Source organism: Hypomesus transpacificus, chromosome 14, assembly GCF_021917145.1.
Source record: "Hypomesus transpacificus isolate Combined female chromosome 14, fHypTra1, whole genome shotgun sequence".
NCBI lineage: Eukaryota > Metazoa > Chordata > Actinopteri > Osmeriformes > Osmeridae > Hypomesus > Hypomesus transpacificus.
Window position 1 is genome coordinate 13602318 of NC_061073.1, and position 26175 is coordinate 13628492.

The following is a 26175-nucleotide window of genomic DNA, read 5'->3' on the forward strand; positions in this document are numbered from 1 at the left end:
ACTATGAAGAATTTGACTAACAAGAAACCTACTTCCACCTACTTGACAGTACAGTTTGTGTAGTGTTTAAATATAGTCAGTGCTGGTTAGTGATATGGAATTCATGTGTGTAATCAGGTGGGTAATCATCATCAGACAAAATGACTTGAAAATTAGGATTAGCTGGTTCAAACCATTGACCTTTTCACATTACCTCATGAACTTCAACTGTTGATTTTGTTTTCAGTCTTTCCTTCTGAACGGAAAATGCTGAAGAGGATTTCTGCACACCTCCTTGAAAGAGGCATTTCCACATTTCCTAACAGATTGTGCAAAAACGGTAGAGGCATCCACGTATCCATTATGTTGATGGCAACAGTGCTGTATATATATGAATACAAAAAAATATTCTGTTCTTCCCCTAGATGGCCTCTTCATCATCCATCCCTCTGTATCCCAGGCGCTAGCAGACAGCAGGCCAGTTGTGGCACTAGAGAGCACAATCATTACTCATGGCATGCCATATCCACACAACCTGAGGTATGCCCACAAGAAACATTAAAATCTCAAACACCCAAATTACATAATTGAACAAATGTTAACTTTTTTGTATTAGTGATATGGTCAAGTTAAAAGTGACTGATATTGGGACTTTAATAAATGGTGTCTCATGTAGAACAGCTCAAGAAGTGGAGGCCATAGTGCGAGCTGAGGGTGCCACTCCTGCAACGGTAGGAGTGATCCATGGGAGGGTTCATGTGGGCTTGTCCTCAAAGGAGCTGGATTACCTGGCCCGCAGCAAGACCTCCCTCAAAGTCTCTCGGAGAGATCTACCTTTTGCCATCAGCAAGGTGAGACCCCGGTCAAACTAGTCTCATTGAAACCAATCCATTCCTCCTTTAGCTGCTTGATTACTTTGGCCCAGTTTATCTGTACTTTCATGGGTATAGATGTGTATATGCTGCATTGGTATGAATGTGGTACAGTGTATCTCTCCAGGGTCTATGTGGAGGCTCCACTGTTTCCGGCACTATGATTGCAGCACACAAAGCTGGCATTCCTGTCTTTGTAACAGGGGGCATTGGTGGAGTACACAGAGGTGGGGAGAAAAGTAAGTTAGTACTATACATGTATTGGTAACATGTAGTCACTCATCATTGATGTCCTGTAAAGATGTGAATGGACTACTAATCTTCTCAGGTTTGGACATCAGTGCAGATCTCACAGAGCTGGGCAGGACCCCTATAGCTGTGATCTGCGCTGGAGTGAAGTCTATCTTGGATATTGGTCGCACCCTTGAGTTCTTAGTAAGTTTATTGTGGAGACATATTTTGGAATTGCTTTGATAGTTTAGCAATGCAATCACCAAACCTGAATGCAATCACCGAACCTGAAACTATGTCCATGAACCATCGACTTATGTAAAAAAAAGTGCTTCCATAAACTTGATAAAAAATCTATCACAATTGGTGTGACATAGTGTAGCTGTGCCGGTCTACTTCAAACAGCATCACAAAACATGTTTTTGGTGGATTGGGTAAGGTTGTGGTGGTCCTTTGTATTTCCTTTTTGTCCATTTTTTTCACAAACCATAACTAATCACAAAATTGAGAAAATGCTGTGTTTTGTTTATAACATGTATTATGCTATATCAGGAGACTCAGGGAGTATGTGTGGCCACATATGGGATGTCCAACAATTTCCCAGCGTTCTTTTCTCCTCAAAGTGGATTTGCTTCCCCTTACCATGTAAATGATGCAAAAGACGCAGCTGAGTTGATTGGTGAGAAAAATCTGATTCACACCAGCACTGCACCGTCCTTATCTTCACAACCCTTGAACCAACTTAGAGACATGAACAACATTACATGGCCTAAAAACATTTATATTCAGAAAGGCGTTTCTTTCTTTTTAAAATTTATTTTATTACAGTTTGTTTTTAACTGTGTTCTAACTATGTACTGTGGCACTCTGAGATTCAGCTGAATGTAGAGTGTGTTATAAATTAAATGTATTATTATTATTATTATTATTATTATTATAACATGTTAGTTGCTGTTGGTCCAAATAAGTGAACGTATGTACCTTTTTTGTGGCTTACAGCGAGCACACTTTCCCTGGGTCTACAGAGCGGCCTCCTTTTGGCTGTGCCCATCCCAGACGAGCACGCTGCAGTGGGCCAGGAGATAGAGGGGGCCATCCAGGTTGCAGTGGCGGAAGCCAGGTGAAGAAGATAGACTCACTAGATGACCTTTTTCATGATTTTTTGTGTGAAAAATGATCAAACTATTTACTTCATGTTTTTTTCCCTCTAATTTGCTTTAGTTCTAAAGGTATCACGGGGAAAGACGTGACACCGTTTATTCTTCAGAAGGTCAATGAGTTGACCAAAGGGAAGTCACTTCAGGCCAGTATCCTTCAGACATCAACTGTGTCAACTCATCAGAGTGAAATAAACATATCAAACTTGCACATCCAAAAAATGACAAAAAAGTGTTGAACAAGTACTGTATTATATAAAGCCATAAGCAGATGGCTGAAATTGTGATAGTCCCTTGTGCCTAATATCAACAATGACGTTATCTCTACACTGATGTCCCTTAACTTATACTTTTTGTAGACATAGCTCTCATACATAATAATGCCAAGGTTGGCAGTCAGATCGCCTGTGCACTGTCAGACTGCATGAGGAAAAAAGGGACACCTGCTGTTCAGCTCAAAGAGATTGAAAATGTTTCTGACTCAAAGTCAAACATTGTGAGTGCTCTTTAAATACATATTTCATAATGATTGACATTGTTGCAGAAGTCAAGTGTGACATATTCTCTGTCATGTGCTCTCTGCTATACTTCTTTCTCACAGGTTGTCATCGGTGGCATCAATGTGGATTTCATCGCCAAAGGGAAAACAGAAAAGCTAGTGGTATACCAACACAAATATGTTTATATTTAGTTTTGTAAATGACATCATATCTTCACGACTCCGATTTTGCCTTTTACAGTTCGGACAGACAAATCCAGGGAGTGTTTGTCAGTCATTCGGGGGTGTTGGAAGGAACATTGCTGGTTCGTTTTTTGTCTGCGGTGTAGTCTGATAGAACAGCTGGTGTTAATGGAGGAATATTTGAGTTCAGTCTGTGTTGTTTGCTTCTGTCAGATTCTCTTTGTCGCATGGGACAGACACCCCTGTTCATCTCAGCTATTGGGACTGACTCACACAGCAATGCTGTACTGAACTACTGTAAACACATGGTATGTGTTTGACATTTGGTGGTTTGAAATACAATATTTGTTTCTACATCTCTTCTGTTAGTATTTATATGTTGTTGCGTCTTAATTATTTTGAAGAACATAGGTGCTGTGGCAAGGCTTCAAGATCAACGTACTGCTACGTATTGTGCTGTGATAACTGAGAGTGGGGAGCTGAGTCTAGGTCTAGGTGACATGGATATTCACCAAGAAATCACAGTGCAGTATGTGAGTATTAGCATGCACTCATTTTAAAGTCATAAACTGTGGGAGAAAGATCAACAACAACAAAATCATAGCACTACAAGTTTTACTGTAAAGGCCCAAGGACATTTTTACTTTGAAAACCTCCATAGGTGTCCCAGTTTGACAAGCAGATATCATCAGCCAGTCTTGTGTGTTTTGATGGCAACATTCCTGTCTCCACCATTGACTATGTTTGTTACTTTGCCAAAAAAAAGATAGTTCCAGGTGAGTTTGGATTATGTGGCTGCTCTCTTAACTACTGTCAACCATAAAGATTAATCTACCTTCTTTTCCATCAGTACAACTTGTATCTATTTGACATCCTTAACATGTGTTCCAGTGTGGTATGAGCCAACTGATTCTGATAAAGCCTGCAAGCCATTCCTGTCAGAGAGCTGGAAATCCCTGACCTACATCTCCCCCAACCTGGCAGAACTGTGTACCATGAATAAGACCTTGGGTTTACCATCCCCTACAGGTATGACAGGAAATTTTGTCTGGAGGCCATACAGCTTGCATAGCCGTCATACGCTATATTAGAGTCTGTTAAAAGGCCTAAATCAATTATTTTGCTGATTTCGTACGAGTTTCTGAGGTTGTGTTGTTTTGTCTGCAGTTTTACCCAGTTCCCTTGAAGAGATTGTGAGCTGCGCCCTGGCCCTCTCATGCCCTCTGCTGGAGCACCTCCACTGTGTGGTGGTCACTCTTGGGGCCATGGGAGTGCTGTTGTGTGGCGAGCATGACAAGGGAGCTGTTAATCTGCAGCTGAAAAGGCAAGAGAGGGTAAGGAATGATGATGATGATGATGATGATGATGATGATGATGATGATGATGATGATGATGATGATGATGATGATGATGATGATGACAGTGTTGCACCTGTTTGCAGAGAGGACGCCTCTGTGCTGCACACTACCCAGCTCTGCCTGTGACCGCAGAGGAAATAGTGAATGTTTCAGGAGCAGGAGATAGGTAATGGTTACCCGCCCTTTCACTATATTGTGACACACAACCGACATCTGGCCACACACAAAGCACCTAAACCGTCTCTTTCCCCAGCCTTGCAAGTGGGATAATGAATGGGATCATCCTCGGGCGAGACACACACAGCTGTGTTCGGATGGGGCTACTGGCTGCACGCATGTCAATGGCCTCCCCACACCCCATTGCCCCCACTGTTACCATTGGCTCCGTGGACCCAAATGAAGTCTCATCTCATATCTGGCCTCTGCCTACCTTCATGTGGATGGAGGAATAGCAGGGTCATGGAGAGACATGCCATCTCTTTTTCATGTTTGATTTGACCTTTCGACACGTTAAATTAAAATGTGTTAGTGTGATCAGTGTTCATGATCCAGACTCTGATTGTTTGTTGGCTTTCGATAATACATTGAGTCAATCAATAACTGAAACCTTGTTATATAATAAATTATGAGATATATTGGATAGTAAAAACCTATACATTCAGCCTATGCAGGATTTTGACATATTTCATTTTAAAACATTATATTAGAAACCCTGCTTTATTTCCAAGTCCCACCAATGCTCTCATAGCATATATAGCGTATATATGCTATAGCGTATATGTATATGTATATATATATATATATATATATATATATATATATATATATATATATATATATGCTATAGCATATGCTAGTCATACTAATAGGGATTTCCTGGCATAAACTACAGAAAACCTCAGTTCCCACAAAGCACTGGTAATGGGACACCTTGAGCAGGCGCAGATCAACTGAATACTTGCCCCATTCCCTCCTCCCTATTTTAATGCTAGCTAAGATGGTGGTTAGAGCGTAAACTGTCTCTACAATACTAAGACAAGAAAGGGGCAAAACATCTCTCAAGCCTTTTTAATTGTAGTGGAATATTAAACCTAACGTAGGATAAAGTGGCTATTTATAGAAATTTGGAAATTTCAGAGACATTACCAGTCCCCGCCCAATTTGGTGTGACGGTCCCTTGGAGTGGAATCCCTACCCTAAATACGAACAGGGTAAGTAGCTAGCCAGCATCACAAACTATTGTAGATCTCTTTTGGCTACAGATTTATCATGTACTGAATTATATAGGGTACATTATTACATGGGTACCTTTAGTAAGTCAGAGTTTGTGTTGTCATCAAACGCACTGTTTGGATAGTTTCGTAGTGGTGTAGCCATTGAGATGTCAATGTACTATTTGCTAGCCTGGGTTACAAGGCCGCATTTGCAAACCACCTAGCTAGCCTAGCTTGCTTCAGCGGAACAGCTTTTGAAGATACAGATAGCTAATTTAGCCTAGCATGCGTTTAACAAGCTGTCATTTCTTCTTCACCGGAATAACGTCGTGAAAACTTAAGATTGTGTAGAGGCGACTTAACGATTATATGCGTTTTTATTTATTTTGTTAGACAAGGTTCACCTTGTAAAATCTTTTGAACACTTGACCGGCTTCTTTGCAAGGACTGCTTTTCATGAAGGGACTCAGTAAGTTAGCTAGGCTAGCTAGCTAACAAGCTAAGCTAGATAGCCAGTAATACTAGTTAGTGCTTGCTGCTGTCAGTACATTTGTACAAGACTCAAGAGCATAGTGCATATACTGTAAGCGCAAAGTTCTTGTTCAGGCCAGCAATTACAAATTAAACATATCAAACCTCTGCCTGTTTGCTGTTTTCAATTTACATGGAAATGGAAACGTCATCTACAGTAGCTCAGTTATACTAGCTAGCTTGGTTGATTTCAGTTGACAGTCTATTTACAGCCTAGTTTGATGCTTCATTGATCAACGTGGCTTTCTATTGTTTTAGTAAAACATATGATGAGAACAAATTATGGCATTATCTAGTTAACAGTGAGATGTCTCTCGCAACATCTGTGTGGTTACGATCTATTAGCTACGCTATCACGGAGTAGGCTAAGTCAACGGTGTCTGTCTTGCAGTTCGTTCCTCAAAATTGTTTCATCTGTTCAAAGATGTCATTCAGATGTTGTGACACCTTGCTATTTCACATACTCCTGATGGTACTGGTGTTACTTATTTGTGTTTGTTAGCTAACAAACTTGCGAGTTAGTCACAATCTGCAATGGTTTGTTGATAAGCGCTTGACTATAATCAGTGGCATGTTTCAACGCTAGATACAAAAATTAAGTTTTATTTATCCTGAATGATTACTAGCAGTACTACTGTACAGCTCTAACTGAGTCCCAACCTTGTGTGTATCTGTCCTCAGACTTGCAGCCATCCCTGTAGCCACACCTCGCAGTGCCATAGGATGTCCCACAGCCCTGAGACGAAGGACGACCCCATGGAGTGCCCCTTGTGCATGGAGCCGCTGGAGATCGACGACGTAAATTTCTTCCCCTGCACCTGTGGCTACCAGATCTGTCGCTTCTGCTGGCACCGCATCCGCACAGACGAGAACGGCCTCTGCCCTGCCTGCAGAAAGGTGACACCTGGAGCTGTCATTGACAGTCATCATTCGGGAAGGGCATTTTTATAATCTTACTGTGAAAAGTGGCTGACACTGGAGTGACACTTAAGGGAAGCATGTGTCCAGGTAAGATGAAAAAATCTTATTTTCTTTTTCCGTTCCTGTGCAGCCGTACCCAGAAGATCCCGCGGTTTACAAGCCCCTGTCACAGGAGGAGATCCAGAGGATAAAAAACGAGAAGAAACAGAAGCAGAACGAGAAGAAGCAGAAGGTCACGGAGAACCGCAAGCACTTGGCCAGTGTGAGGGTGGTCCAGCGGAATCTGGTGTTTGTGGTGGGGCTCTCGCAAAGGCTTGCTGACCCAGAGGTGAAATCATCACTAATATCCTCTTGTTGTCACATATGTTGTGTGGTTGGGAGTTTTGGGCTGTCAAGTTGTCAGGTTGTGAGATATTTAAGGTGAATAAATGGTTGTCTGTGAGTAGATGCAGTTTGTTTTAATTCAACATGACTTAGCATGTAGATGTTTGGAAAGTCAGAAGCATTGAACATTTGAATGTTATTTTCCAAGGCAGTTGTTAAATCTGTTCTATGGCCCGCCCATCAACCAATTGTACAGTATGTTCAGCCGTATCTGCTGGTGATCAGTCATTGTGCTAATGCCTTGTCCATACAACACATTCTCTCAATCCCTATTCTTGATAAGGGATGATGCTCACCAACCTAAGTGTAGCCTGTATGTATTATTCATCACGTTACTTTGTCCCAATACCTAGGTTCTAAAACGACCAGAGTATTTTGGGAAGTTTGGGAAAATCCATAAAGTGGTCATCAATAACAGCACATCATATGCAGGTTCACAGGTAAGGGCTGGGTGTACTGTTAAAAGGGATTTCCTGCTATAACATTCCAATAGGATGCCTGTTACATATTATCTAATTGTGTGTTTGGATCCATAGGGCCCCAGTGCCAGTGCCTATGTCACTTACATCCGCTCTGAAGACGCCCTTCGAGCTATACAATGTGTAAACAATGTTGTTGTAGATGGTAGAACACTCAAGGTGAGTGTTTACCTTGAAAATAATGCATTATTTACCACTGGAATATTATCAACATGGAATGGATAGATCTTACCTCAAGAGACCTGTTTGCAGTGATGTCCATTGTAAGCTATTTCACTAAGCTCTTATTTATCTTGATCTTTGGATTTTTTTTTATCTCCACAGGCTTCTTTAGGCACAACAAAATACTGCAGTTACTTCCTCAAAAGTATGCAATGTCCTAAACCCGACTGCATGTATCTACATGAACTGGGGGATGAGGCAGCTAGCTTTACAAAAGAGGAGATGCAGGTAAACTTTATAGTTGTCTCCTGACTTCTCTGTGATCTGTTCAATCTGCTTTTTGTTCAGTGAATGGGGGTCAGGGGGACAAGATGGCTAACTCTTCACCCTTTCTGTCTTCTAGTAGTATTAGCTCAGCAATCATGTTATTCGTTCCTTGACAATTAAGACTGTTTAACTACTATATTTGATGAAAGGTTTAGCTTGTTTGGTGTTTTCTGTAATGCAATGTAATCCCCTATTGTGTTTAGGCTGGCAAACATCAAGAATATGAGCAGAAATTACTTCAAGACCTCTACAAAATCAACCCCAGTTTTCTACAAACCCCAACATGTGGAACAGAGAAGGCAAAGAGCAAATCCAACTCTTCACAAAAGTATATTTGTTAATTCATTTATTACACACTTCTCTTTGACCAACGCACAACATCTCACTTTTTCATTGGATGATGATCTTATTTCATTATAATCAATACTTATCACAGACCCAACAATGGCAACAAAGACAGTTGGCCTACACTGTTAGGCATTGGAAAACTGGCCAATGGGCTTTCAGAGGATCGCAAGTCCCCTCCGCTGCTAGACTGCTGTTTGGAAGAGGTCATGACCTCAGACATGCTGGACTCAGAACTGGGGCCTTGCCAAGGGGCCACTATGTCCCCCTTTTCCTCCAACTGTGACAGTAATAGGTAAAACACCCAGGATCATTTAAGGTTTTCTCAGCCTTCTTGTGAAACAATTGGGCCTGATGTTGGTTGTTTTTCTCTCCAGTCCCAGCGACAAACCTCCTGAATCTATGACAATGGTGAATGGAGAAACTTCACAAAAGGTAATGGTAGCTCGCCATATGAATCTGTCTTTGCAGTTTGTCCATGGAATTTAAGTTAAGTATCCAAACCTACTTCCATACCTCTTCTGTTTCTTTACAGATGGTCAACAGCGACTCCCCCTCCCCTCCTCCTGGCCTGACCAAACCCGGTCTGGTGGTGCCCATCAGTGTGTCTGACCTCATGGCCCGTTCGCCATTCGAGGGGGCCGCCGCCGAGTCCCAATCCCTCTTCTCAGACAACAGCAATTTCAGACACCCCAACCCTCTTCCCGCTAGCCTCCCCCCTTTCCCCAGCTCCCCCCGTGGGGGCTCCGACTGGCCCATGACCCCCGAACCACAGAGCCTCTTCACGTCAGGTTTGTTTGCCTAAAAATACAAACAGACATACAGTAAGATCTGGATTAGACTTTACAGTCCTCCTTATGTTCTTAATGTTACTGTTCCTCCCATGAATCCTAACCCCATCTGCTCCCCCCTCCCCAGACACAATACCAGTTTCCTCCTCCACAGACTGGCAGGCTGCCTTCGGCTTCGGCTCATCTAGCAAGCAGCAGGACGATGACCTGGGCTTCGACCCGTTCGACGTGACTCGCAAAGCCCTGGCTGATTTGATCGAGAAGGAACTGTCTGTGCAGGACCAGAGCCCTCTGTCCCCCGGGGCTTTCCACCACCCAGGACCCCACCACCATGGACCCAGCCTGCTCCCCCCCAACACCTCCCACTTCCCCAGTGCACCCCAACGCCTCTCTCAGCTCCACCACAGAGCCATCTACAGTTCCTTTAGCTTCCCTGGCAGCCAGAGCAGCCAACCAGTCTGCCATCCCTGGATGGGCTTGCCCCCCACGCGCAGTAACCTCACACACATGAACCACTCGGCCAACGCAGTCTCACAAAGCAACTTCCTGGACATGAATGTGCATCCTCACCACAGTACAGGCTTGGGAGGCATCCCCATTTCAGGTATTGATCACTCCCCGGTAAACTCTTTGATTTTCAAAACATTTGACATGTTCAGCCAATAAAACATTCTGATGTATAGAATTTCAAAACTTGTTGTGGTAGTCGGGAGGTTATTTGGTGTATGTTTCAAGTGTTTATTAACCTTCATGTGAGACAAGTGATAACCAATGCAGGTGAAGTTCCGGCTTCAACCACTAGATGGCTTCTTGAACTTACCCAAGAATAGGGACGTTCATTAACGCTTTCTCTTTTTTTCCTGTGTCCCCTGCAGAAAACAGCAGCTCCATAGATGGCTTAAATGTAAAAGAATGGCAGGATGGCTTGAGAGCACTCTTACCAAACATCAACATCAACTTTGGCGGTCTCCCCAACTCCTCCTCCTCTTCCTCCTCCTCATCCTCCTCCAGCGTTAATCACATTGGCGGGCCAGCGGGTATGTCCCACAGTCTCAGCTGGGACAGCACGGCAAGCTGGATGGACCCTGCCATAATCACAGGTAGCCACGTTGCTCTGTTTACCTGATCGAGTTGTTCATCAACAAGCCTCTACTATATTGGTTACTAGCTTATCTAGTAGCTTCTTTAGTAGCCCCTCTCTATTAGCTTACTTACTCACTTCTCAACTGGCCGACTTTCTTCATCTCTTTTTCCTCCTCTCTCTTCCATCTACAGGCATCCCAGCCACAGCTGGCAACAGTATAGACTGTCTCCAGGACGACAACCCGCCTCACTGGCTCAAGTCTCTGCAGGCACTCACAGAAATGGACGCCCCCCCCAGTTCCACTGTGCTTAGCAACCCCCCCCAGCAGCAGCAACAGCAGCAGCCTCCCCTCCACAGTAGCCTTCTGGACACCCACCACAGAGGCGGCTGGGCTCCCTACTTGCCCCCACCCACAGTCAACCCCGCCAGCCAGTTCCACTCCCCCCCACCAGGCTTCCAGACAGCCTTCAGACCCCCAGGCCAGCCTGCCACAGAGCTGCAGAGCGCCACCATGGACCGCCACTAACGACAGAACAACATCCTACGCCCACTTCTCAACCTCCTCCTAAACTCCTAAATCATCCTAAACCCACCCCTGTCCCATCGACACAATACACACCAATCTCCAAATTATGAAATCATTAAGAAGAATAACAACAAACGTACCCCCCCCCCCCTTCTTTATTTTGTCTATTCTGAAGGCCTACATGTTTATTTGTGGCACGAGTTAACAGTACCCTTTGTCCGCTACCAACATCACTCCCGATTACCCGACCGAGCTCCAGTTGTACTTTGGAATCAGACAGACAGAAAGGCTGCTGTGAGCTGTGCCCGGGGTTCTCTGTGATCTGAAAGACACCACAGTTGACGACGAATGCAACGTTGAGTTGACAAGATAACTTTAAAGGAACGATTAAGCATGAAACGAGTGTTGTAAGTATGAAAGTCATGATGATTGCTGTGAAGAAGAAAGCTAACAAGTCAATCTGCTCATAAAGCTTTGCCCAAAGACTCTCAGCTTTACCCCCCCAGTCCTCCTCCAGGCCAGATGAAGTGAAAGTGGAAAGGTTGGCACCCTCTTATCAGCACATGGTAATTGGTAAAAAAAAAAAAATGGCGACAGGGAGGGAAAGACGGGACTCAGTAGGTGGTTCCAGGGACCATCGCAAGACAAATTTGTCGGGTGGGGGACTAGTCTGAGGGCATAGGCCCTCTGTTAGGCAGGGACACACTGGCTCTTGAGAGCGCCATAAAGCCCACATTCCCTTTGGCGGAGAGGGGGCCCATCCCGCGGAGGGAAGATTTTGTTGAAACCTCTGTATCAGAGGATGAAGCACTGCCTAACTGGGGAGCCAGGGGTCACAACCCAGAGGCTAGCTGGAAGGCACAGGCACACATTGGGGGCAGTATTGTGATACTCACAGTGCCACTATGTGGCACCGCCAGTAGTTAGCCCCCCACCCACCACTACCAGGAGAGCCACTAGGAGACCACAGAGAAATGACATGGGGTGAAGGTAGAGACCAGCTCAGATACGCTGGAGCTAAAGCCGCTGTGGGTAGCAATGGGTGGATGTTATTGTTAATTAAGTTCCCCCTTGTTCATCCTCCTGAGGGCTTAAATGAGGCCTTATATGATTGATGAGAAGGAGCTTGAATGATTGGAGTGGAAATAAAGTGTCAGGATTGCTGAAAATATGCATCTGCACTAGAAAAATCAAGGAAAATGGGATGTAAACTTAGATTACACAAGGGACACAAAGGAAGGTGCTATGACACAAACAGCAGTACTAGCAATTCAAGGAGCTGGGTGCCTTTTGGATCCAGACGATGACTTGTCATCCACCACAACGTTTCAAAGTCTTCAAACTGTTGTTTTGCTCCCTTCTTTATCTCTTGCTATTTTCTGCTGTCCCCTAAGAAACGGTATTCACCAGATAAATTAACTCATCCAGGAAATCCAACATTAATTCACTGGGTTTTAACATGATGCTGAGAAAACAAATTGAGGTTAAAGGAATTGAAATGTCCTCTGCAGGTCTGAAAAACGAACCTTAAATAAAACTGAAAACTTAAGACAGGTGTCTGTGTGTTCGTTCCCTGTTGTTGACTCTCTTGTCTTCTGTTTATAACCCTTATACAGCTTTAAAAATACGGTTAACTGTTAGGGTTGACACATTTGTACACATGATAGTTTGATTGCCTTGCAGATTTGCGGAAGACAATGTCTATTGTATTTGACATTGCTTTAAAAGTAAGTGTTCTTCCACTAGGTGGCAGAATACAATTTGACTGTCATTGATGAATTTCTGCAGTCCAACCCTGTAAAAAAAAAACAAGGGCATAGTGTGTTGTATAGGTGTATATGGGGAAAGTGATATCGAAACATATTTTTACTATGTTTTATATGTCCTCTCTTTCTCTCCAGGAGTCTAATGCAATTTTGTAAAATGCATCTATTAGTTTCGAAGTGCAGTAACAGACTTCTGTTTCATTTGGCATTTTGTTAGCAGTCTTGTGCTTTTAATAAGTAATAATAATAGTATGTCATGATGTTTGAAGTGATTGGGTATGTGTATGAAAGTGTGAACATGCATTACTCAACCTTTGGCTCTGCACCCTGTTCCAATGCAGTAGTCTACTGCAGGAAAGTGGTCTGGGGGGAGGGTGAGGGTGTTGGTAGGCAGGCTGAGAGAGAAATGATACAGTCCCAACACAATTGTCTTATCTTGTGTCAAGATGACATTTGGGACATCTAGACTCAATTAAGAAATGTATTCTTTGTAAGTTACTCATATTGAAATTAGAGGAGGAGATGAGAAAAGGAACCTTTATTACATCCACAACAGTGGCACAAACACGCATGCCGGAGCAACCGCAAGAGAAACTGGATTCAGCATTTTTTTTTTCTTCTCATCTTTCTGTTCTTCCTTCCAGGGCAGCCAGGAGCAGTTTAACAATGTATACTGTATGTTAGTGACTGTATTTCACACTAACATCAACTAATTGTACATCAGTAATTTTGGATTTATTTATTCCATTTGGATTAGTTCAAGCTGTTATTGCACCATGTTATCCGAGTGGGTATTCACACACCCCCAGTTTGCCCTCATCATCGGCCGGTGTCCAGGCTGGATGACTGGAGCTGACGCTTGCTGAGCTGCCCTCGGAGCCCTGTTGCCAGGCCAGTGCCCTGTGGCCAGATGCTGAGGAAGGTGTGTGTGAATAATGCAGACAGGCAGCAGATTTGAGGACTGTGACAATGAGTCAGCAGCAACACAGAGAGGAGGGAAGGCTCTGCTGAACGTGTTCCTTGACTGATACACTCAGTTTACACACACACACACACATATTGGCAGACAGAATGGAAGTAAACACACAAGCACATAGAGAAGGCTTTCACACAAGCACCGAACAGCTGGAGTAATCTTGCAAAAGTTGTACCTGTGATGTGTTCAGGAATATAAATCATTTGGTTTTGTGAACAGATAAATTACCTGTAGGAGGAAAGGATAGGCAACAGGGAGTCATCCAAACAAATCTATATATGATATCAGATTTCCATGGACAGTATATTAGAGTGTGAGGACTTTGATTTGTTGATTACTACTGCTCATCCCATTACAATTCTGATTAGGTTGTGGTTCTGGTTAAGCTTTGACAATTTGATGAGCAAGGATAAGAAGACCCTTTTGTGGGTTTGTTCATTTTCATAATATGAGGAGCTTTTTCATAATAGGGCAATTACTATGATAAAGGTCTATGACCAAACATGGGAATTTGAGGAATAAGCATTCTTCAGTTTCATATTGGTTGATTAAGTTTAATGAGTTAGTCATTCAAAATCCCCCTGCTTTTTTAAACAGTGGAAGTCAGATTCCTTGAGTGAGCTTAGCTTCTGGCAGAGAACACTTAGTTTTGGTTTCTTTATAGTGTCTTGTAACCATTGGGTTGAAAAGGATTGATTTAATTACTGATGTGCTTGCTTTTCTGGAACTGCATAATCAAGCACATTATTATATTGCTTTCTGCTTTGAGACAAAGTGAAGATACAATACTGAGAATGATATAGTGTTAATGGTAATAATGGTAGTGCACTTAGAACTATGAGGAATCAACCCCAGGTGTACAAATGCTGCTGTTATTCTTCCCAATGTAAGTACAGTAGAGCAGCTCCAGTTTTGCAGCTGCATCAAGTTTTTTCCACTGGGAGTTGAGTGGCAAAATGCTGAAATCCTGCTTTACTAAATGACTGCAGAGTGTGTAAATGTGTGTGCTTGTGCACATGTGTGTGGTGCATTAGCATGCTAGCATGTGCAAGTGCGTGTGTGCCACATTTGTTTATGTGTGTGCACGCTTGTGTGTCCTGCCACATGTATGGTATGTCTGTGGAGGCAACACTAGCTGCAATGCCTTTTGACCTTGTCGTCCTTTCCAGAAACCAACTGGGGGTGTGGGGGTGTGGGGGGTGAGATGAGGACGACGTCATTACCTGGCCTGGGAAACCTGTTGGGACGGCTCTCAGCAGAAAGCACTCTCTTCATTTGTCAGCCTCTATAAGCTGCAGAAACAATGGTGCTCACTCTCTGGTTGCTGCACACCTTACAAAACATCCACGGAGGACCTCTATGATATCCTGACTGCAGCGACAGTTCTGTTTTAGGACTAGGTCTTACAATCCCTGGTTAAATATTTGCTTCTGCTGATGGTTCTAGGATATATCAGTGGATGTACATTGTTAAAAATATAAGTGCTATTTGTGGCTGCAGCTGGATGCATATTTGTTAAGAACACCCTCTGTTAATCTCAACAGCAGTCTGGTTAGCATGAAAGGGAAGAGGCTGGCTCCTTCATCGTCGCCCAATCTGTAATGGGTGACTCATGATCATGTGTTGTTTATGGCTATAGCTTTTGGTTTTCTGTAACTCAGAAGTATGAGAGGCGATACAAAATCAATCAAGGTTATGCACAGTGCAGTAGACCTTAAATGGATGACTTGCATGGATGAATCTGAGCCAGACAATATGTGATCAATAGGGTAAGGGAGGGAATGAGGCTTAGGTGTTTGTTTTCTTCAGCTGTGAATTATGTCAATGGCCACCAATGACTGGCAACAACCATGTGCTTGAGCACATATGCACATATCTGTGCTGTCACCCTATGTGGTATATTGGCTTAGCTCCTGAGGACTGCGCCGTTATGTTGTAATCTAAACCGTAAAGGTCATTCGGCATGGTTGCTGCGACAATGCTAACTTTCCTCTTTTCTACCCAGACTGCACGCTGACTCCGCATGCTGAACAGGCAGGAGGTAAGCTGAGATCTGAATCCTGGGTATCACTTGGACTCATCAAGACTGGTGTACTGATCTACCCTGGAGGATGGGCAGAAAGATGGATGTTTTGATAAAGGGATAGTACTTGGAGTACAATCTAATACATAATTGCTACACATTTAGGCCAAAAAAGATATACAGTTGTAATCCAGGCTGCATTTATCTCAGTCTCCTTGCCTCTTTTTCTTGTTCCTATCCTTCATGGCTTTATCACTTGGTCGATGTAGGGCTGTCAGCGGCCATGGGTAAAGTACATTTAACTGGACCTTTAGTGGTCTTCCACCATTTGTGGACTTCCTTAAGGACACAGGAGAATTATGAACAAGGCCTTAATTATTGAACAAGTGTGTCCAGCAAACGTGCTATGATGGTAATGCAAAAATGTAGACCATAGCAAAAAGGCCATGGGGAAGTGGTTTGGGGAGTGGAGAGTGGGTGGTGGGGGTGATCTGTTCATAATAGGCACAACATTGACCAGTCGACTTTATCAAAACATTGACAGTCAAAGAAGATATTTAAAAGGTTGCCATCTTGTTCATGCACCAGTAAGTCAAAACCAGTTTTTTTTATTGTAATAGAGACTTGTGTGATTTTATGCAATTTAATTATGCTAACCATCATGATACAGTCACAATAAAATAGATCTTGAGAAACTTTTTGGATGATGATAACAGGAACTGAATGGCATTTTTGTCTAAAAGGGATGTGTGGTGAGTCTCTGTCTTTAAGGAAATCAATCTAGAATATCAAGTGAGCCAGAAGCCTGACTCAGGAAAAACAGTCGTCCCTAGCGTGTGTGCTCAAGTGTGCGCATGTCTGCGTGCGTGTGTGTGTGCCTCAGGCGTGTGGAGGGGAAGGAGGTGGAGTGAGGAGGAGGAGAAAGACAGGTTCTGGAAACAAGGCCTGACTGCTATTCCACTGACTGACAGTCCTTCAAGTATAGCAGCAGATGAAAAGAGGATTACCATGACAGTGGCTTTCACCACAGTTTCAATTAAATCTTCCCCTCTCCTATTGAGACAGCTAGATGCATGTAGTAAGATCTCCTAGTGTCTCCTAGTAGGGAGACAAAAACTTTTTTGATACATTTAAATATTTTATATATACTCATAAGCAACGCTGAAGTGTGTGTAAACGTGTGTGGCCCTTCTCACATGGCAGAACATACATCTGTGGGAGGCAAAATGTGAAAGAAAAACTAAGTTTATGAAAACAGAGAGACATGGCAAGAGAGATAGAGACAGAGAGAGACAGAGAGAGAGAGAGAGAGAGAGAGAGAGAGAGAGAGAGAGAGAGAGAGAGAGAGAGAGAGAGAGAGAGAGAGAGAGAGAGAGAGAGAGAGAGAGGGGATGGATGGATGGATGGATGGATGGACGAGGAAGAAGGAGCAAGCTGCTTGAGTGTGTGGCACGCATGTACATCTGCCTGAGCTGAGGGTTGGTGTACTGTGTGCTACCGGGAAGCTCTCAAGGCTATTGTGCTTGACAGAAAAAGAGAGAAAGAGTGAGAGAGAATGGAAAGAGAGATAAGGAAGGGGGGACAAGAGGGGTAGTGAGAAAAGGGGGAAAGAGTGTGCGAAAGAGGGAGATGGATAGTGAGAGAGAAAGAGAGAGGTTGAATGAGAGGCAGAGAAGTAGGGGGAGAGAGAGAGAGACAGAGAGAGAGAGAGAGAGAGAGAGAGAGAGAGAGAGAGAGAGAGAGAGAGAGAGAGAGAGAGAGAGAGAGAGAGAGAGAGAGAGAGAGAGAGAGAGAGAGAGAGAGAGAGAGAGAGAGAGAGAGAGAGAGAGAGAACAGTGGGACCTGTGCCAGCTCACCCCACCCCTGCCGCTGATGCTGCTGCTGCCTGCAGAGTGAGAAGTGCTGCATTTCCTGAGGGCAATGCAGAGGACGAGTGAGAGGAGCCCTCTGTTACCAGGGTCGCACTATCCCAAACACCAGGCCCAGCAGACCAACAGAGAGAGAGAGAGAGACAGAGAGAGAGAGAGAGAGAGAGAGAGAGAGAGAGAGAGAGAGAGAGAGAGAGAGAGAGAGAGAGAGAGAGAGAGAGAGAGAGAGAGAGAGAGAGAGAGAGAGAGAGAGAGAGCTCTAAAGCCCTAGCACATAGGTTAAGGAGCCATGATCCAAAGGTGTCATAGCAGAGGGCTTGCCTTTCAATGGATTTTAATAACTCACACATCAGTTCTCTGGGATGTGAGTTTAGATGAATCTACAACTCACTATGCTGAACAGTAATAGCTAGTTTACTGTTATTGTTTTAATGAGGCCTTAATCACAATCAGACTTGACCGGATTACGAATTGATTGTGATTCGACACTACCTAAAAGTATTGTATACGAAGGTGGGGTTTGGAAAGAGCCGTTTGTGTTTCGTGCATTTGCGTTGTATGTATTGCTTTTTTTTGGTTTCTCCTGCTGTGTTACTCTGGGAGTAAACGGGGGACACAACATGTCATCCAGGGAAAAAAGTGTCATTCAGGAATAATGTTGAACTATTGTTCCTGCTGTGTTATCTGTTAATAAAGATAATGATGAGATATCCATTTGCAACCCAGTTATGTACCTAGCCTGATAGGATATGTATAACAACCATTAACATTGAGTGTTACATTCATATGAGGCTTTAAATACAGACCATTCTGTAAACCAGGTAAAGTTTAGGTTAAATAAAGCCCCCAAATCTGGCCACATAAGTTACCAAACTCTACTCAAATTACAAAATGAAGGTACATGATCAGATCCTTAAAAATTTATTGAAGGTAATGTAACATGAAATCATAAGTGATTTAAGAAAAAAAATACCCTTGCATAGATCACAGACCATGCCTTTGTCATTAACTGACAAACTGAACACATAGCATAATCCTTGGAGACACAATGTGAAATGTAAAAAATAAATAAAATACATTTCCGATGTTCGTAGGCAAATGGATTTGAAGAAGAGCAAGGGTCAACAGTCCTTTGTGTCTTTTTTGCAGCTCCCAGAGAGCCACCATACATTATTTAGTGCACTTGGTCACATTCATATTATATGCATGCTTCATGGTATTATCAACTCATACTGTAACAGTCACATGTCTATCAATCCATTGCTGTCATCCCAAGATCGTGTCATTGTTGGTTACCTTTCCTCACCATTTTAAGTGAAGTCAGATTTGTTGCTTCTGTAAGTATTGCATGATCTGAATGAACCAAATTCTGTACAGTGCTGCCAAAGCAAACATATTGGGTCGTAAGAATAGGCTCTTTTGCTTTTTACAAACAAGAACATTTTTAAATCATACTGAAGTAGTGTGCATGTGTTTGTGATATATATAAAGCCTTTAGTGCAGATGAAAGCAAGGGGTTTTTTAAATGATGCAACCATAATAGAGTTGAGATCCACAGTTTTGAAAATTAAAGCTCATGCAGTCTTCCATTGATCATGCAACAACGCGATCCGTTAGTTGCTGTAGAGATTTGTACCTATATTTTTTTTATGTTTGGTTCGTGAGTTGTGATGGGATTTTGGAAAATTCTCTTTGTGGAGTTATTTGGATGTTTTTTCAGTGTTTCTTAAAACAAAAAAAAAGACAAAATACATCTTGATGCTTCTATAGTTGATATCCACATCATTCAAAATACAGTCATTGATAATAGCAGTTTAACCATCATGGCTTACCAAAAGAAACACATTGAGTCTTTGATATTTCAGTATATGGCATGTTCTTCCTTAAAATAAAATAAATGTGTCCTAGTATAGTGCCACAGAAACAAAAGACACACAATAAAAATGTTAATATTCATAATTGCTTTGACAATATATATATATTGTATTTGCTCTATTCTATTTTAATGTAGCTAAAATTGCATTGTTTTACGACTTTAAATAGAACAGTGTTCTTATACTGTGGTAATGTTTATGTTGTCTGTTATAGATTTTAAAGACCTTCTCACTCATGTTCTTGTTCACAGAAATCAGTAAAGAAATGCAAAAATGTCTCTAAACCATAGAAGCACCTTCTCTGACTCTCTTTCACACACTGCACACCACACACAGCCATTCAATCCAATGGCTCAGTGCTTGCAGCCTCTTAAGTGCATTACTGGCTATTCCTTTGGGACTGTGCTATCGGCTGCTTTGCTTCTTCATCAGTGTTGTTCCCTGACTGGAAAACAACTCTTGGTGATCCCACTCTATGATGTTGAGTGGGTTGTCTAATATACAGTACCTATATTTGGCCTGACCATAGGTTTTAATTGCCTAACTCAAGCAAAGATTACTAACTCCGACAGACCTCACAGATCTCAACATAGTCAACGACAATAAAAGCTCTGAGGTTTGAACACATAAAGCTAATGTTGTCAGTGTCTTCTCCTTTTAAATATAGATTCATTTCCGTTTCTACAAAAGAGTCTAAGAAACAGGTACCTGTAATTCTATTGCTGTAAGAATGCATTGTTTTGTAGAATGTTTGGATGTATAGCACCATACACATATTGCCCTCACAAATCAGTGGCTGCACTGGTGGTGTAAGGGGTTTCCTACATATTCACTTGAACCTCACTCTGAACTGTTTAATCATGGGTATTTAGTGGAGTAGGACGTTTGGCCAGACAGTGAATGACTCATCGAAATCTTCTTCAGAACCACACTCAAAACACAATGCAAATGGGAAAACCATGTCTATACTTGATATGTTTACTGCACGAATGAGGTCATTCTGCACTACATTTTGCATCTTTCTGGATAATCCCTCTGTCAGTGTGGCATTGGGTTATTATCTGTGTTTGTTCTTAGATTGGACAACATTCTAGCATTGATACCATTGTGGAATAGTCCTGAGACACCCATTTGTCACAGACCTCTAAGTAGGCTCTATAAAAGACACCTGAACTGATGCAAACACTGTTGTAAGTCTCTGGTAATACAGTAGGATCATGGCCAAATAAACAGGAGGACCTAGCCTATACCAATCAAACAGCAACAAATCAACTAGCAACTAGATTCACAGAATCAAAAATGCTTTGTGCCATAACTGTTTACATGGCTTTACAAAGCTTGCTTATCCAGGTCTTGTCTATTGGCTGCAGTGTGTTGAGTTGTTCCAAAAGTGATTTTCAATGGTCCACCAAGGTTAGCCATTGCACCAACTAAACACCAAAAGCTAACTGAGACATTAAGTTGCATTGAAATAAGGAGACAAAAGCAGTGCTAATAAATACAAACATGAAATGGGGTACAGTACTTGTCATCCAAATGACATCAATTGTCATAGGGATCGTTGTGTTCATCTCAACAGTGAGCATGATTTTAAGCAATATCAATATGTTGGATTGAATGTCCATGTCATGCATGACTCCTCAACTTACATGATAAAAACAGTGTGATAGCTGAGCTTACTATAAAATCTGGCCCTTGGGGAAAATGTTTTATTTGAACACGCAATGCAGAGAGCTGAAGGTCAAACTAACAATAAAGATTCATCTAACAAGGCAATGAAGCGTGCTACCAGATTTTTTGCACCCAGGGTGCGTAATGCCCAAGAATTCAAATTGAACTGAAATTGGACCATTGTGGACAATCATTTTCAAACATTCCACTGTCCCTCTTTGACAAATAAACATAACAACAAAACAGCTTTCAAGCATTGTATTTCTATGGAATCGCAATAATTCCAAAACTACCCAATTCAGCAGTCCAACAGACCATATATCACATGTTTTTTGGAGTCAGTCTATCTATGTATGTTCTACTAAAGCCTAAACATTTTTTGATTGTGCGTAGCTTCAAAGGAAAAGGGCTGGGGATAAGGTGGGTTGGTACACTGTTCATCATAAGTGCTTCTGTACAGGCTTGTGTATGAAATAGGGCTAATCTAGAGTTCAACATGGCATAACCACAGTTTAGGTGGCATTTTGCATATGGAAGAAAGAGCTCTGCATTGGAGTAGACTACATATCTGCAGTTAGTTTTGTAATGACCTCACTGAGGTAGACATTTAAAAGATTTATGGCACAAAAATCTATATAAAAAGAAAGGCCAACTCAAAACAATGAATATTCCCTTTTCATTTTGATTTAGATGGACAGGTAAAGTACTGTATGGTGTTCCAGTAGGGCAAGTGCATGACAGCTTAAAGTTGTACCATATTTTTTGTAGCAAACATTCTTTCACTGTATCTATAATCTTTATAATCATAACAATAATCCTCAACAACATCTTCAACAACAATAACAGCATAGTTAAAAAAACAGGAACTGCACCAAATCTGCTCAACTGCATGAATACTGTTGTACACAGAGGCACTTTCTTTGATCCTGTTGGTGAGAGGGGTAAAGGCACTAGCAACTAATGTAAAAGTAATTATTTGCAATATCTAACATAACTTCAGGAAATTTGTTTCCCAAAATTTTGAAGTGAAATGGAAGCATGACTCATATGTTAACTTTTCTTGTTCTAAGAAGGTCCATGCACTGCGCTATTGAAGTAATACTGTAGGCCTAACTGGTGCTTACTATGAGTAGGCTATATGCATGTTGATAATATTTCTTCAGCTTCTTTGACTGCCTTTTAAATTAGAAAGTCTGCATCCCCAAGTTGGGTTTGGATATATTTTGTCACATTTCAGAAACGTCCAGGATTTTGTTTCCCTAGTTTCCCTGACAATATAAGACACCCAATGTGCCTGAATTGCAACAAGCTGTATATTGATGTCATGCATTAAATATACTAGGATACTTAGTACCTTAGTCAATAGGCCATAATGCAGGTTACTTTATCATGCTATGATCTCATTTATTTACTTTGTTCCCTTAAGGTTTAACATTCAGTCTCTAGATACTTCTAAATGATTTGCATTTTCAAATTAAATCTAACCAGTGCACTCTGTTAAAACGAATGAGAACGGGGTAATGAGTTAAGGGATCCAAAAGAACATCTTTACCATTATATGAGGTAATGTCTCACGCATGCCAATATCAAATGGGGAGTCTTTCTAAACATGCTTGTGTGAAGCTCTTTTTTTATAATTGTGCTGTCTTGCATCTAAAGGGCATGGCATTGAATCACTTGGTGATATCATAATTACAGCATCTGCTGGAAAATAGCAGCATTGCGGATGTCCTTGAGGCAAGTAGACCCTCTTTAACATCCAACCAGGAGATCAGTCTTTTTCCATTAAGGTGCTTTGCTGGATAGTAGATCATAAGTCGGGAAGGGGTGGGGGGGGGGGGGGGGGGGGGGGGGGGGGGTCAACCTCCAGGCTCCGACCACTGATCTGCAGATGCTTGCATGTATCTGCAGAGTATTCTGATGCATTTTCCTAGATGCATTGTGCAACTTGCTGAAATGTTATCTGTAATCCATGCATAACGTTTAATGATCACGCAGGTGTCAGATAGAACAGTCATTGTGGCTGCTGTTAGTTGTCCAGGGCTCAAACGCGTGTGTTAAATAGATGTTCGTTTTTTGTTAAATGTTTTTTTTTTTGCAATATATGTGTATATTTGAAAGATTGTTTCAAAGAATTTATTACTCTACCTGTCATATGCTCTAATAGATTATTTTTTTCTGGTTCCTTTCAGTTGCTGAGCTTGGTTGTAGTAATGCTAGAGCGCTTTAAGAAGGTACATGAAGCATTCAAATGGATGGTCTATTCCATGTGACTTTGAGGTCCCACAGATTCTACATCCGTTTACACATCTGTCAGGAGTTTGCTTTTGTTTACACAGTTTTGGTTGGCTATAGTGCAATTGCCAGTTCTGAGATTGGCCTCCCTAAAGTTGTCGATGCTATTATTTATGTCTCCATCAATCTCCATGTATTCTGATTTGCTGACGGTTGATGAGCTACGGCGGCTAGAATTGGTTTCAGATATATTTGGATTGCTTACATTTAGGAGTTGGGCCTGCTCCTCTCCCTCGGTCTCCCTGTGGTAGAAGTAGTTGAAGTTGGAAACAATGACAGGCACTGGGAGCGCAATTGTCAACACTCCAGCGATGGCGCACAGAGAGCCTACAATCTTGCCCCCTATTGTAACTGGGACCATATCCCCATATCCCACTGTTGTCATTGACACCACTGCCCACCAGAAAGCGTCCGGGATGCTGTGAAAGTGGGACTCTCCCTCTTCTGCCTCAGCAAAGTATACGGCACTGGAGAATAAGATGACACCGATGAATAGAAAGAAGATCAGCAATCCAAGCTCTCTCATACTGGCCTTGAGTGTCTGGCCCAAAATCTGCAATCCTTTCGAATGTCTTGACAGTTTAAAGATTCTGAACACTCTGACCAGACGAATCACCCTGAGGATGGCCAGAGATGTTGCCTGTTCTCCTACCCCTTCTTCGGCGTCGTTGGGGTCTTCAGCCAGCTCCGTGCCCAGTGTGATGAAGTAGGGAATGATAGCCACTATGTCAATAGTGTTCATCATGTTCTTGAAGAAGGCCGCCTTACTGGGACACGCGAAAAAGCGAACTATCAATTCAAAGGAGAACCAGATAATGCAGAGAGTCTCGATAATGAAGAAAGGGTCGGTCAAGATATTTGGTTTGTAGTAAAAAGTAGTGTTGCCTATTGTCTTTAACCGACCTCTTGGGTCCTCTTTCAGTTCAGGCAAAGTCTCTAAACAAAATATGACTATGGAAATCAGAATGACCATCACAGACACTATTGCAATACCTCTAGCAGGGCCAGAACTCTCTGGGTGTTCAAAGAGCAGCCAAATTTGTCGCTGAAACTCCTTTTCTGGCAATGGGCGTTCTTCCTCTCTGATGAAACCCTCATCCTCGCGGAATTTCTCCATCGCTTCGACCCCGAGCTCATAAAATTTGATCTCTTCCGAAAACATATCCAGCGGGACGTTCACAGGTCTCCTCAGCCTACCCCCAGATTGATAATAGTAGAGAATAGCGTCAAAGCTGGGACGGTTTCTGTCAAAGAAATATTCATTTCTCAAGGGATCGAAGTACCGCATCCTCTTCTTGGGATTGCCGAGCAATGTTTCTGGAAACTGTGAGAGAGTATTTAGCTGCGTCTCGAATCGGAGCCCCGCAATATTGATGACCACCCTCTCGCAGCAATCGTGGTCATCGTGGTCAGGGGGATATGTGTCCTGCGGGTGCCCAGGCACCGCCGAGGTCTCATCCATGTTATCTCCCGCAACGACAGTCATCTTGCAGGTTAACTTGGAGCTCTGCAGGAATTGTGGAATTCCGATTAAAATAATGTAGCAGGCATTCAGTAAAAAAAATCCACGTTGTTCCCCTCCCCTTATTTGTTGTCCTAGTCCCCAGACTGGGGAGTAGCTTGCTTTGCCTTAGTGCGGCTCCACTGCGATTCTCGCTGACTCGACCATTGCTGCTCCCCGCTGCATCTGCTACTGCCTCTGTCACCCAGTCAGAGAAAAAAAGAATGGATCGAACAGCGGAGATATTTGCCAACTCAGCAATTTCTGCCATCTACGTGTTTAATTATTTATCTATTCTGAACTTAAACTAGCAAATATTACAGTAACAAACTATAGTTTAACGTTTTTTGAAGGCCTACATAGCCTACAGATCGTTAACTGACAGTCTTATATTGTTGTAACCTACCACCTCATTGTTTTGACGCATATACCACTATATTGACATTTAGTGATAGGCTAACAAGAAAATGCTTGTTATGCCAAACATAGCCTGTAAGATCAAATTAATAAGGCATTTAATATCTCAGGTTACTGATCAGCTTACAGTTCCTCTGCTTACCTTGGGTTGATCTTGAAGGGTCCTGAAGGAATGCGCCTTGTCCGCGAAGTAATTCAACGCTTGGACACCCGTGGCCAGTTGTCAGACCTGTGTTCATGCAGCCTAGCACTTAAGCCAAGCGGATCAACAAAAAAAAGACCCGTGCAGAACCGAAATTAACATAGCCTATCACTGAACCATTATCTCTCAAGTCAACCCCACATTTCCTATTTGTCCACATCTTGATGCAGTTCCTTCACATAAGATGTAAAGTCTGGAGTGAAGGGAAATGCGTAAAACACCAAAAACGAAGAAAAGCAGCCAAGTCAATGAGCCGCTTGTGCGCCGGCACTTTGGCGTGAATGGCTTATACCGCAGGAGAAATTCTTGTTCTGCAATTTAGGTGGGGAGATACATTAAGGGGCAATAAGCGAACCCCTGCCATTTCCAGACATGACCGCATCAGCAGAAATTACCTGTTACGAGTAGACAAGATGACGGGATGAATGTGTTTTTCCTCGCCATATTCTTAAGGTAATGTAAACTCGATGTGTCTAATTAGGGGGGAATCGATTATAGAGGAGAGAATAATTTCCTAATTGTGTTCTGCATATTTTTGT

General features: G+C 42.5%; 3 protein-coding genes across 3 annotated transcripts; 2 read left to right on the plus strand and 1 right to left on the minus strand.

Annotated features, from left to right (window-relative positions):
- Positions 1 to 59: 59 nt before the first annotated feature.
- On the plus strand, positions 60 to 4794 carry zgc:136858 (uncharacterized protein LOC678543 homolog). Its single transcript, XM_047034353.1, has 18 exons — positions 60 to 319; positions 405 to 519; positions 656 to 830; positions 979 to 1090; positions 1180 to 1286; positions 1635 to 1761; positions 2082 to 2202; positions 2304 to 2389; positions 2599 to 2735; positions 2841 to 2900; positions 2980 to 3043; positions 3135 to 3229; positions 3326 to 3454; positions 3583 to 3697; positions 3813 to 3950; positions 4089 to 4255; positions 4363 to 4445; positions 4533 to 4794. The coding sequence occupies exons 1-18, from the start codon at positions 247 to 249 to the stop codon at positions 4729 to 4731; spliced, it is 2103 nt and encodes a 700-aa protein (XP_046890309.1). The 5' UTR covers positions 60 to 246; the 3' UTR covers positions 4732 to 4794.
- Positions 4795 to 5254: 460 nt separating this feature from the next.
- Positions 5255 to 12596, plus strand: cnot4a (CCR4-NOT transcription complex, subunit 4a). Its single transcript, XM_047034421.1, has 13 exons — positions 5255 to 5490; positions 6706 to 6921; positions 7076 to 7273; positions 7683 to 7769; positions 7866 to 7967; positions 8133 to 8258; positions 8501 to 8625; positions 8734 to 8937; positions 9020 to 9077; positions 9178 to 9433; positions 9561 to 10037; positions 10309 to 10533; positions 10709 to 12596. Exons 2-13 carry the CDS (start codon positions 6748 to 6750, stop codon positions 11041 to 11043), a joined length of 2367 nt encoding a protein of 788 aa, XP_046890377.1. The 5' UTR covers positions 5255 to 5490; positions 6706 to 6747; the 3' UTR covers positions 11044 to 12596.
- A 10597-nt stretch (positions 12597 to 23193) lies between these two features.
- LOC124476831 (potassium voltage-gated channel subfamily A member 1-like) lies at positions 23194 to 25102 on the minus strand. Its single transcript, XM_047034218.1, has one exon. It carries the CDS (start codon positions 25000 to 25002, stop codon positions 23524 to 23526), a length of 1479 nt encoding a protein of 492 aa, XP_046890174.1. The 5' UTR covers positions 25003 to 25102; the 3' UTR covers positions 23194 to 23523.
- Between the last annotated feature and the right edge of the window lie 1073 nt (positions 25103 to 26175).